The 11,599-nt window shown below is 48.8% G+C and overlaps 3 protein-coding genes and 1 long non-coding RNA gene across 4 annotated transcripts; 2 read left to right on the plus strand and 2 right to left on the minus strand.

Moving 5' to 3' along the window:
• Window positions 1–338: 338 nt before the first annotated feature.
• LOC115947509 (uncharacterized) lies at window positions 339–1,790 on the plus strand. Its single transcript, XR_004081428.1, has 2 exons — window positions 339–434; window positions 1,751–1,790. It is a non-coding gene; the product is annotated as an uncharacterized lncRNA (long non-coding RNA).
• A 2,479-nt stretch (window positions 1,791–4,269) lies between these two features.
• Window positions 4,270–5,462, minus strand: LOC101872433 (claw keratin-like). Its single transcript, XM_034073451.1, has 2 exons — window positions 5,441–5,462; window positions 4,270–5,004 (listed from the first exon to the last, which is right to left on the minus strand). Exon 2 carries the CDS (start codon window positions 4,981–4,983, stop codon window positions 4,630–4,632), a length of 354 nt encoding a protein of 117 aa, XP_033929342.1. The 5' UTR covers window positions 4,984–5,004; window positions 5,441–5,462; the 3' UTR covers window positions 4,270–4,629.
• A 1,999-nt stretch (window positions 5,463–7,461) lies between these two features.
• LOC117438068 (claw keratin-like) lies at window positions 7,462–8,204 on the plus strand. The gene has a single exon (XM_034073470.1). It carries the CDS (start codon window positions 7,478–7,480, stop codon window positions 7,853–7,855), a length of 378 nt encoding a protein of 125 aa, XP_033929361.1. The 5' UTR covers window positions 7,462–7,477; the 3' UTR covers window positions 7,856–8,204.
• A 1,617-nt stretch (window positions 8,205–9,821) lies between these two features.
• On the minus strand, window positions 9,822–11,014 carry LOC117438069 (claw keratin-like). The gene is made up of 2 exons (XM_034073471.1): window positions 10,993–11,014; window positions 9,822–10,556 (listed from the first exon to the last, which is right to left on the minus strand). Exon 2 carries the CDS (start codon window positions 10,533–10,535, stop codon window positions 10,182–10,184), a length of 354 nt encoding a protein of 117 aa, XP_033929362.1. The 5' UTR covers window positions 10,536–10,556; window positions 10,993–11,014; the 3' UTR covers window positions 9,822–10,181.
• Window positions 11,015–11,599: the final 585 nt, after the last annotated feature.

Below are 11,599 nucleotides of genomic sequence, written 5' to 3' on the forward strand. Positions count from 1 at the left end.
TAGCTTATATTTCCAATAAGGAAATCTTGTGTGTGTTGCCACACTGTGCGTTGCCATCTCCAAGGCTCCCCGTGCAGTTGCATTTTTAGGAACGATAAGTCACCAGAAGCCTATTAATCCTTACTGCATTTTTAATTCTTAATGAAATCAGCAGAGTAAAACCAGGAAATTTCAAGATTAAAAGAACTTGCAAGTTGCCATCTGCATTTTGTGTTATTACCCAACTCAGCTTCAGATAATCATAAACAGTGAACAAAACAATTACTGCAACTACAGCAGTAATACATGCAACAGGGTTTGGTTCATAAGCAATTAAGGTCTTTATACAAAGGGTGTCTCAGCTCCTCCAGGCAATCTAAGAAAGGGTATAAATACTCTCTCCATACAAGTTTTTTCTAGCTACTTCTCTTGGCTTGTTCACTCCGGTGCACTGAGTAAGTCTGATTTGACAACTATAAAAACCTTGAGTTTCATTTTGCTTTATCATGAATTTTTTGTTAAAACTGGGAGTAAATCCTGCATAAATATTCTGGCTCTCAGGGACATTAGTGAGCATCTTTCAGCAGAGGCTTTCTGTACTAGAGGAAGGATGCAAAAATAAAAGTAAGGGCTTCTCAAGACTGCTTTCGGCTGTTAATTTCATGGGGGAATTAGGAATTTCAGTCTTAGTTCTGAGCTCTGAGAACAAGTTTTGCCTTTGTTTTGGTTTATCTGGTTTACAAGGAGGGTTGAGCAGCTGTTAGGTGGGTGATTTCAGATAACTATTGAAGTAAAAATCCTGGTTCAAAGTTAGCTCTGTGTAGTTCTAGACATGCAGCATTGCTGCTGTTCATAACTTAGCCATCCTTAGCTAAATGGAGTCACAACAAGCTACACCAAGTGATGATTAGATACTATCATTTAATGTAGCAGTGGGAATAAGCTTTCATTTCTATTAAAACTCCACTACTATTTCAATGGGTTTTAACCGAGATTAAATTAAGCATTTTTGAAGTTAAGTTTGTGTTCTAACCTAGAAGTATTTGGGGTAAAATGCTATGCATGTTTTCTGCCTTCTATTTTGTTTTTTCTCTCCCCAGAATGATACATTTCAGGATAGATTGGCTTTGCTCTGAGCTGAGACAAGTAAACAGATCAAGGAGCTCAGTGGCAATTCCCCTGTGCCAGCATTTTGCTAGAACCTGGTGCAAAATAGCACTGAGCTTCTGAAGTAAAGTTGTTTTCAGGATATTTTTACTTTATGTTTGGCAATAAAATAGCTTATTTATCAGAAAGTATTGCTGGCTACGTATGTTAGATCCTGCATTTTACCTCTCCGTAGATAACACTGGCTGATTTCAGAGATAAGCTCCAAATTGCTCACCATCAGCTTTAGAAACTTCCTGCATTTTCTGTTAACTATTTGTAAGGAGTGCTGCAAAGCTGCCTGAAGCTTTTGTCTTCCAAATGCTCTCAAAGACAGCAGCACAAAGGACTTAACTGGGAGTAAAATAATCCTTTTTCCTTATTCATCATAATAAGCATCTTTGATTTACAAGCTTAAAACACAATGCAATACTATCAAATGGACAACTAGTTTCTATGTGAAGAGTTAACCTGGAAAAATAAATAAACAGTATGAAATGTGTTTAACCTTAACTGAAGCTGAAGTTTTCTTATTTGGGCTGACAATATTTTAAGTTATGTGGCTAACTAAACCAGTATTTTTAACCCCCCATTTACTCTTACCTTACATTTTTCTGTGTTTTAGGGGAGCACTTTAGCACCTGAAAAGAACAGGAATCTGCAAGGAAAAATAGGTAGGAAATTAAACAGGCTGCTAAAGAGATGATTCAACACTCAAAGCTGTTAGGAAAAAACAACAAAAAACCAATAGATCTTTTTCCCTTTGTTCCCTTATGCTCCATCTACAAAACACAGCCCGAGAAGCTGTGTGGAAGAAAAGAAACGCTGTGGGAACAAGCTCAAACTTGTCTCCGGGAAACATTACAAAGGGCTGGGAGGTTTTAAAGCAGCCGTCAGTTTTGAAGACGGCACACAAAGAAAGGGGAGGGGTTTTGCTTTCCTAGAGCAAAAGGAAGAGGGAAGCTTAAAGTAGCAAATTAAAAAGGCCAAACAGATGCAAGCTAAATGAAAGGTGGTAGATAGCATGAAAGGAGTTTAACTACTGTCTTTATCCAGATTATCTCTGTCTAAAGATCTCTCAGAACTACACTTTGAAGTGTCAATAACCAAATGCAGAGATTTTTTAATTGTTTTTACTAACTGTGCAAATAAATTGCAGGCATTCCCTTACCACGGCCAGGCAATGGCTTCTGAGCAGCTGGCATGCACCAACCCCTGCGATGCTAAGTGTCCTCAGCCCCTGGCCACCAGCAGCAACGAGCCCTGCGTCGTGGCCTGCGGTGACTCCCGGGTGATCATATACCCACCCCCCGTCGTTGTCACCTTCCCAGGGCCCATCCTCACCACTTACCCGCAGCAAACCGTTGTGGGAGCCTCAGAGCCTTCAGAGGTGGCCCTAGCAGAAGCTCCCACCGCAGCACCTCTGCCAGCGGAGACGGTGGGGAGGCTGGAAGCAGCAACTGAGAAAGTTGCACCCCAGGTCATCGCCCGACCTGAGCCACGGTGCGCCCCAAAATACTCCTACACCTATTCTTCCCAATGGACACATCCATGCAATTCATACCGCTCTGGGAAGCGGTGGACATACTGAACTGTGGTTTAAAAGAAGCAGCAAAGGAAACTCAAGATGCAAATTGGGGGTGGAGCTGATGGGTATCAGCCCGTGTTGAGTGGTGTCTGGCTGCAAATGAGAGCCGCGAATGCTCAGCACCTGTGAAAGGCAGATTCCTGTGTGCATTTTCTCATTTTGCCTTTAGTTTAGATCTGATATTCTCTGGCTTTCCACTTTAGTCAACTGCTTACATTGTGCTTTGACTTATTTCAGTTATATTATTGACACTGAACTTAGAGTGGTGACTTAGGATGCTAGAAATTGCACACAGCAACTGTGCCAAGGAAGAAAACCCGTTTTTTACAGACTGCATCCCTTTAACCCTGGTGATTAGCCAGAACCTCACTGATCCCCTGGAAAGATGGTGTTTCTTTTCTGTACAATTTTGTTCCAGAATTGTAGAAAAGCTGTCTCTTTCCAAATAAATTTTCTGTACCAAAGTCTGCCTCCTGGTTTTCATTATCACATAATTATTTCCTTCTTTTATTTATTGATTGAATATATAGTAAATTTATCCTTGATCATAGGTTTTCCATGTTTCTTCTTCAAGTGCAAAGGTCACAAAATCCCAGGAATACTTTTCTACACAATGTCATTAAATATGTGCTGACCATTTGACACTTCCATCTCAGGACAGAGCAACTTTTCCAGCCTAGAGCAAGATGTGGATACTGCAGTGCAACCAGAAGGGTGAAGAAATGCAGAGCCCACACATGGCCTCATGACAGAGCTTCTGCAGAGCTTCCCTGAGGTTACAGGGGGAAGGATGCCCCCAAGCTGCCCATAGATGCCAGCACTCGCGAATGCACTAGCCCCATTGCATGGCGAATGCTCAATGCATCACCCAAAGCATCACGACTGCGTGGGAACAGGGTGTAGAGTAGGAATAGGAAAGAAATATTCCACTATTTAACTTTCATTCCTCTATAGACCAAAAAAAACGCAGAAAGTGGTATTTCACTTTCAAAAACTGTCTTTTGTAATGAATCTCATGATTTGCTAGAACAGCTTTATGTTTCATACAACTTGGACACCCGGGGACAAACCATGGCTTGGAGGGACACCTGGGAAATTTTGCCTCTGTCTATGGCATCCCTTCCTACTGGTCCCAGTCACTATACGGGCAAGGGGATATGTCAAACATGGGCCAGGAGCACTGCACATTCAGAGATTTTCTCTTCATTTCCATGGACAGCCCAGTATGACCAATAACAAGGCAACAAAAGGAGGCAATGGAAGCATGCCAGTTTTGCAGAGGATTTGAAAGATCTTCCTCCATAAGCCTGTGGCTCCTCTCTATCTTCCAAAAGGGCACAGGCAATTTATTGTGCTCATTGCTGTTGGGAGACCAGAGAGAGCACACTGTGTAGTGCTCGAGAAGACCCATTTGTGACGGTCATCATCAGTCAGAACAAACTGAGCAAAGGGACCAAATGGCACAACCTGAGAAATTCAAACCGTGCAGGTCAAGATGCACAGAGGCTTAGGGCACGTGGAAAGAAGCAGGGATCAGGAAAACACAGGGGTCGACATTGCAGTGCAGCACAGAATTTATTGCAGTTTCAGAGGGGTAAAGAGTTGGGCAAGAGCAGGGCCAAACCAAGGTCAGCCCACATCTCCAGGTAGTGACAGAGACAAAAGGAGCATAAACCGTGCTGTAGGAGCAGGTGCTCAGCGCAGGTCTCTGTCGTCAGGGGGTAACCAGTCTCCCGACAGGATGCTCAAACAGAGCAGGAAGAAGGCAAATTTGGACAACAAGCAGGCACGAGGCATCCAAGCTCTGGATTCCAGCAGTGCTGAAGGCATGTTCTTCCAATGGGCAACATCATGTTGGGATATGCCCAGTTCTTTCCTGGAGCTCTGTGTCGACTGTGGCTGGCATCAGGTGAGGCTTAGCAGCTCCCACAGCCTCGGCTCCAGCCGCCATAACCTCCGCAGCCACCGAAGCCACCATAGCCACCAAGGCCTCCGAAGCCGCCAAAGCCACCATAACCTCCGGAACCACCACGGCCTCCGTAGCTGCCACCGGAGCCCCCGGCAATGGCAGGGACTCCAGCTGAGCCCACAAAGCTGTGCTGAGGGAAGGAGCTGAGGATGGGTCCGGGGAAGGTGACCACCGTGGCTGGGGGCTGGATCACCGCCGTGGAGCTCTGGCACTGACGCACACAGGGCTCGTTGGTGGTGTCAGCCAGAGGGGACGGGGCGGACACCCCACAGGAAGGGGCACACAGGCTGGAGCAGGACATTCTTCTCTTCGAGTGGTCAATCTTCAAGACAAGACAAAGTTATGGTGCACTACACAGCATATACCCAAATCCCTCCTGTGTTTCCTGCACTTGCAACCTCCGCTAAAAGACATTCCCTGGACTATCTCAGGCAGTCAGAAGTAAGTCCCATTTCACAGTGGACCTGCTACTGTGAACCCCTTGATCTCACACACACCCCATGAATCTGACTTCCCCGTAGGAAAGAAGAAAAATCCCCTCATCGTAAGAAGATTGGAAATCAAGGAGATCAGAAGTTGCATTATTATTCCCTGTGGATCTCAGATGAAACTTTAAATTCACAGCCTTTCTCTGGTTATGAGAGAGCAGTGTCGCATGCTAACTCTTCATGATGAAACGGGGGTAGAATAGACAGCAAATGAGACACTGAGAAAGACAGAGCTGAGGAAGGAAAGAGGGACATAAGTCTTGGACTTACCACAGTGATCAGGAGAGTCGAATGGAAGAAGCTGGATAGGGCACTGTGAAGCCCTCGGCTCTTTTATACACGGCCTACACTGCCTGGGGCAGTGGCCAGCATCAGACACAGATGTCTCAGCTGATGATGAAATCAGGCGGTGAAGCCTCATGAAACAAAGCAAATCCATCCTCACCGGAGACAGTAGCGAGCAAACGTGCCCTGGGGAGCAGAGAGGGAATGGGAGGACAGCTCATGACATGCCATGACACGAATGACAAGGCAATGCTTTAGGTGACCTCATGGCACCAATAAACCCCGATCGATCCCTGATCCTCCCACTCCTGTGGTGGAGTCTTGGGCACCTTTCCGTCCTGGGCACAGCCATCACACCTGCATTACCTCTCTTTTACAAGGAGGTAAACAGAGGCATGAGGAGTTTGGCCAAATAGAGAAGCCATTCTACGTGCTTGCAATGGCTCCCAAAGGGCCACCATCTTCCAGTGCACCTTTGGGAAAACAGGTCAGGAGCATCCCTAAGCCATCTCCATGACCTTGCTTGTCAGGCTGTGATTGAGGATCCTGATTGACAGCAACAGAAAGAGTACTAGCTGTACTTACTGTGTGGGACAAGAACCACAGGCAGGGAGATCAGCACTGGTGTGTCACGGGAGCAGTGAGATCTGGCAGCAGGATCATGTGTTAGAGGGTGATGTGCACAGAGTGGTGGGAGGGCAGGAAGAGTACTAGGATTGCCTCAACTTCCTTGGCCACGGGGCTGTGCGTGTGGTTGTCCTTGATCTCTTTGGGGGGGGGCTCAATCTCTCAGCTGGACATTGAGGGCTGCACAACGAGAGGCTGGTGAGCACCCACACAGAACCTGAGTGCACGTGGCCATGAAGGCACAGGCATGCTGGGCACTGCTGGCTCACTCAGCAGTGGGGCTGCTGCTGAGGGCAGCATGGCTGCTCACAGCAATCCTCTGAAAGGTGCCTGTGACACTTCTGTGTAGGCAAAATGGGGGATTAATGACAGATCCCTGTTTATTGAAGCTGCAGTGTCAGCTAATTCACAAAGTTGTATATCACGGAATGTGCAGTGCATATGCCATCACCCATAGGTAGCCCAGGGCACCTTCGTGTGTGGAATGGCTTCTCCCTTCACCCAGCTTCCCAATACCTCTATTGATCACCTTGTAAAAGAGAGGTAATGACAGGGGTGATGGCTGTGCCCAGGATTGCAAAGAACTTCTGCAAGGTGCTCAAGACTCCAACACATGAGCAAAATGGAAGGATTAGGGATCGATCGAGGTTTATTGGTGCCATGAGGTCAGCTGCAGCATCACATCTCCTTTCATGTCATGGTGTGTCATTGTCCCTCCCATTTTATGTTTGCTCTCCAGGGCACGTTTGCTTGCTACTCTAACCAATGAGGATGGATTCCCTTTGTTTCATGAGGCATCACTGCTTGATTTCATCATTAGCTGGGGCTTCTCTTGCTGACCATTGCCAACACCCCAGGCAGTCTAGGACATGTATAAAAGAGCTGAGGGCTTCACAGCTCTCTATCCTGCTTCATTCGTTTGACTCTCCTGATCACTGTGGTAAGTCCAAGACTTACGTCCCTCTTTCCTTCTTCAGCTCTGTCTTCCTCAACTGCTCTTCCTCTGTCTCCTGTACCTCCGTTTCATCACGAATAGTTAAGATTCGATAGCGCTCTCTCACAGCCAGGGAAAAGCTGAGGACTTAAACTTCCACCAAAGATCCATAAGGAATAATAATGCACCTTTGGATCTCATCGATTGCCAATCTTCATTTGTTGAGGGGGCTTTTCTTCTCTCCTATGCATGAGACAGGCTGAAGAAATATGTGGGAGTGCAAGGGCTTTCCAGCATCAAATCCACTGTGGAATGGGACTTAGCTTAGACTGCCTGAAACGATCCAGGCAATGTCCTGGAGCAGGGGTCACAACTGCAGGAATGAGGAGGGATTTGGGGTTCTGCCTTGTACTGCACAGTAACTCTCCCATCTCTTACAGCTTGACCTCCCAAAGACAAGAATGTCCTGCTCCAGTCTGTGTGCCCCTTCCTGTGGGGTGTCCGCCCCATGCCCGCTGGCTGACACCACCAACGAGCCCTGTGTGCGTCAGTGCCAGAGCTCCACAGTGGTGATCCAGCCCCCAGCCACGGTGGTCACCTTCCCCGGACCCATCCTCAGCTCCTTCCCACAGCACAGCGTTGTGGGCTCAGCTGGAGTCCCTGCCATTGCCGGGGGCTCCGGCGGCAGTTATGGAGGCCATGGTGGTTCTGGTGGCTACGGAGGACGCCTTGGAGGCTATGGAGGCTTTGGCGGCTACGGAGGCTTCGGTGGCTGCGGAGGTTATGGTGGCTTGGGCCGAGGCCTCCTTTCCTTCGGTGCCAGCTGTGGGAGCTGCTAAGCCGCACCTGCGTCCTGCCCCAGACGACAGAGTTCTCCAAGAGAGCCACTTGCACCTCCCAGCTGATGATGCCCAAAGAGAAGCATCCCTTCAGCACTGCTGGGATTCAGAGCTTGGACCCCTGGTACCTCTTGATGGCCAACTCTTTTAGGCCCCAGTTCAGTATCGCTTGAGGGCATGCTTCATATGACAATGCAGCCTCATGATGGGTGCCTGCTCCTGCAGCATGCTTAAAGATCTATGCGGCTCTGCCCACTGCCTGCAGACTCAGGCTTCTCTTGGTCAGGGCTCTGCACTTCTCCCAGCTCCTTCCCTCCTCCAGTTCCAATAAAAGCTGTGTTGCATTGCATTCTTGTCCCTTGATTTTATATTATTTCCTCCACATGCAATACCCCAGAAGTCAGCGTGGGTTCTCTCAGGTGTGTTCTAGAGAGCTCCCAGACACTGCCTTCTCAGAGGGACCTTTGGAAGTTGCCTGGCTTCCTCCTGCCTTCCCTCAGTTACCAATGCATTGCTACGAGACCATAATGGAGAGCAGGGACCACGTTCATCTCCATTGACAACAGTTCCTCCCTCTGCCATCAGTCTCATCTCAGCATTTGGCTCTTGCTCTCAGCAGCTCAAAAAGGCATCAGGGGCTCCACACACACACATTTTCTTGCCCACTCTGTTCATTTCTCATTGGCTTCCTGCAGCCCCAGGACCCGTGGATTGGCATGGCAGGAGCCACTGCCCAAGGGCAAAGACCCATTTCAAGGCCTATTGTAAGGCCACTGCTCAAAGGGGGAAAGAGGAAACAGTTCCCAACACCTCCCCAAATGCCTTGCCAAGACATTCCTACATCCCTGCACCATTTCCACCTCCAGTTTTCCCTCTGTCTCCCAGTGCTCCTTGGAGAACATTTGCCTTGTCTGCCACAACTGCTGTAGGTGAAGAGCTTGCCAGCCAGTTCTTTGTTACCCACCTTCATCTTGCAGACATGCCTGTGACAAGGAATGACAGGAGACTTTTTTAAAGCCTCATGCCCTTCAACTGCCTTTGAGGACCATTTCTGCCCTTCCTCACGTAGAAGACCATCAAGTAGACCATGCTGGCACACACCTCCCAAAGCATCCAGCCACAGCAGTTGTGATGGGCTCGAGAACATCCCCCAGTACACTGTCCTCGAGAAGGACACACATGCCTCCATGTGAGTCAGCACATAGCACATGCCTGAGAAACAGTTCATAGCAAACTGAAGAGACATGGGGATGGATGATGCCTCTTTTGCTGAGGTCCCCAGAAGTGACCAACCTGCTGCTACATTGCCCCATCAGGAGATGGCTTTGGCAGGAACAGTCTTTGTGCAAGACCTACGTGCAGTGCTGGGATCAGACAATGAGAAGTTACGTGGGGAAAGGAGAAATCTCAGGAGGGTTGGCATTGCACCTTCCCTCCCAAACAGCTTTATGTTTCATGCAACTTGGACACCCGGGGACAAACCATGGCTTGGAGGGACGCCTGGGAAATTTTGCCTCTGTCTATGGCATCCCTTCCTACTGGTCCCAATCACAATATGGGCAAGGGGATATGTCAAATATGTGCCAGGAGCACTGCACATTCAGAGATTTTCTCTTCATTTCCATGGACAGCCCAGTATGACCAATAACAAGGCAACAAAAGGAGGCAATGGAAGCATGCCAGTTTTGCAGAGGATTTGAAAGATCTTCCTGAATAAGCCTGTGGCTCCTCTCTATCTTCCAAAAGGGCACAGGCAATTTATTGTGCTCATTGCTGTTGGGAGACCAGAGAGAGCACTGTGTAGTGCTCAAGAAGACCCATTTGTGACGGTCATCGTCAGTCAGAACAAACTGAGCAAAGGGACCAAATGGCACAACCTGAGAAATTCAAACCGTGCAGGTCAAGATGCACAGAGGCTTAGGGCACGTGGAAAGAAGCAGGGATCAGGAAAACACAGGGGTCGACATTGCAGTGCAGCACAGAATTTATTGCAGTTTCAGAGGGGTAAAGAGTTGGGCAAGAGCAGGGCCAAACCAAGGTCAGCCCACATCTCCAGGTAGTGACAGAGACAAAAGGAGCGTAAACCGTGCTGTAGGAGCAGGTGCTCAGCACAGGTCTCTGTCGTCAGGGGGTAACCAGTCTCTCGACAGGATGCTCAAACAGAGCAGGGAGAAGGCAAATTTGGACAACAAGCAGGCACGAGGCATCCAAGCTCTGGATTCCAGCAGTGCTGAAGGCATGTTCTTCCAATGGGCAACATCATATTGGGACATACCCAGTTCTTTCCTGGAGCTCTGTGTCGACTGTGGCTGGCATCAGGTGAGGCTTAGCAGCTCCCACAGCCTCGGCCCCAGCCGCCATAACCTCCGCAGCCACCGAAGCCACCATAGCCACCAATGCCTCCGAAACCGCCAAAGCCTCCATAGCCTCCAGAACCACCACGGCCTCCGTAGCTGCCACCAGAGCCCCCAGCAATGGCAGGGACTCCAGCTGAGCCCACAAAGCTGTGCTGAGGGAAGGAGCTGAGGATGGGTCCGGGGAAGGTGACCACCGTGGCTGGGGGCTGGATCACCGCCGTGGAGCTCTGGCACTGACGCACGCAGGGCTCGTTGGTGGTGTCAGCCAGAGGGGACGGGGCGGACACCCCACAGGAAGGGGCACACAGGCTGGAGCAGGACATTCTTCTCTTCGAGTGGTCAATCTTCAAGACAAGACAAAGTTATGGTGCACTACACAGCATATACCCAAATCCCTCCTGTGTTTCCTGCACTTGCAACCTCCGCTGAAAGACATTCCCTGGACTATCTCAGGCAGTCAGAAGTAAGTCCCATTTCACAGTGGACCTGCTACTGTGAACCCCTTGATCTCACACACACCCCATGAACCTGACTTCCCCGTAGGAAAGAAGACAAATCCCCTCATCGTAAGAAGATTGGAAATCAAGGAGATCAGAAGTTGCATTATTATTCCCTGTGGATCTCAGATGAAACTTTAAATTCACAGCCTTTCTCTGGTTATGAGAGAGCAGTGTCGCATGCTAACTCTTCATGATGAAACGGGGGTAGAATAGACAGCAAATGAGACACTGAGAAAGACAGAGCTGAGGAAGGAAAGAGGGACATAAGTCTTGGACTTACCACAGTGATCAGGAGAGTCGAATGGAAGAAGCTGGATAGGGCACTGTGAAGCCCTCGGCTCTTTTATACACGGCCTACACTGCCTGGGGCAGTGGCCAGCATCAGACACAGATGTCTCAGTTGATGATGAAATCAGGCGGTGAAGCCTCATGAAGCAAAGCAAATCCATCCTCACCGGGGACAGTAGCGAGCAAACGTGCCCTGGGGAGCAGAGAGGGAATGGGAGGACAGCTCATGACACGCCATGACACGAGTGACAAGGCAATGCTTTAGGTGACCTCATGGCACCAATAAACCCCGATCGATCCCTGATCCTCCCACTCCTGTGGTGGAGTCTTGGGCACCTTTCCGTCCTGGGCACAGCCATCACACCTGCATTACCTCTCTTTTACAAGGAGGTAAACAGAGGCATGAGAAGTTTGGCCAAATAGAGAAGCCATTCTACGTGCTTGCAATGTCTCCCAAAGGGCCAGCACCTTCCAGTGCACCTTTGGGAAAACAGGTCAGGAGCATCCCTAAGCCATCTCCATGACCTTGCTTGTCAGGGTGTGATTGAGGATCCTGATTGACAGCAACAGAAAGAGTACTAGCTGTACTTACTGTGTGG

This window comes from Melopsittacus undulatus (genome assembly GCF_012275295.1).
Source record: "Melopsittacus undulatus isolate bMelUnd1 chromosome 20 unlocalized genomic scaffold, bMelUnd1.mat.Z SUPER_20_unloc_1, whole genome shotgun sequence".
Classification (NCBI taxonomy): domain Eukaryota; kingdom Metazoa; phylum Chordata; class Aves; order Psittaciformes; family Psittaculidae; genus Melopsittacus; species Melopsittacus undulatus.

What these genes read in the sequence shown, in the direction of transcription:
- LOC101872433 (XM_034073451.1), bottom strand. Translation starts at nt 4,983, where the DNA reads ATGTCCTGCTCCAGCCTGTGTGCCCCTTCCTGTGGGGTGTCCGCCCCG.
- LOC117438068 (XM_034073470.1), top strand. Translation starts at nt 7,478, where the DNA reads ATGTCCTGCTCCAGTCTGTGTGCCCCTTCCTGTGGGGTGTCCGCCCCA.
- LOC117438069 (XM_034073471.1), bottom strand. Translation starts at nt 10,535, where the DNA reads ATGTCCTGCTCCAGCCTGTGTGCCCCTTCCTGTGGGGTGTCCGCCCCG.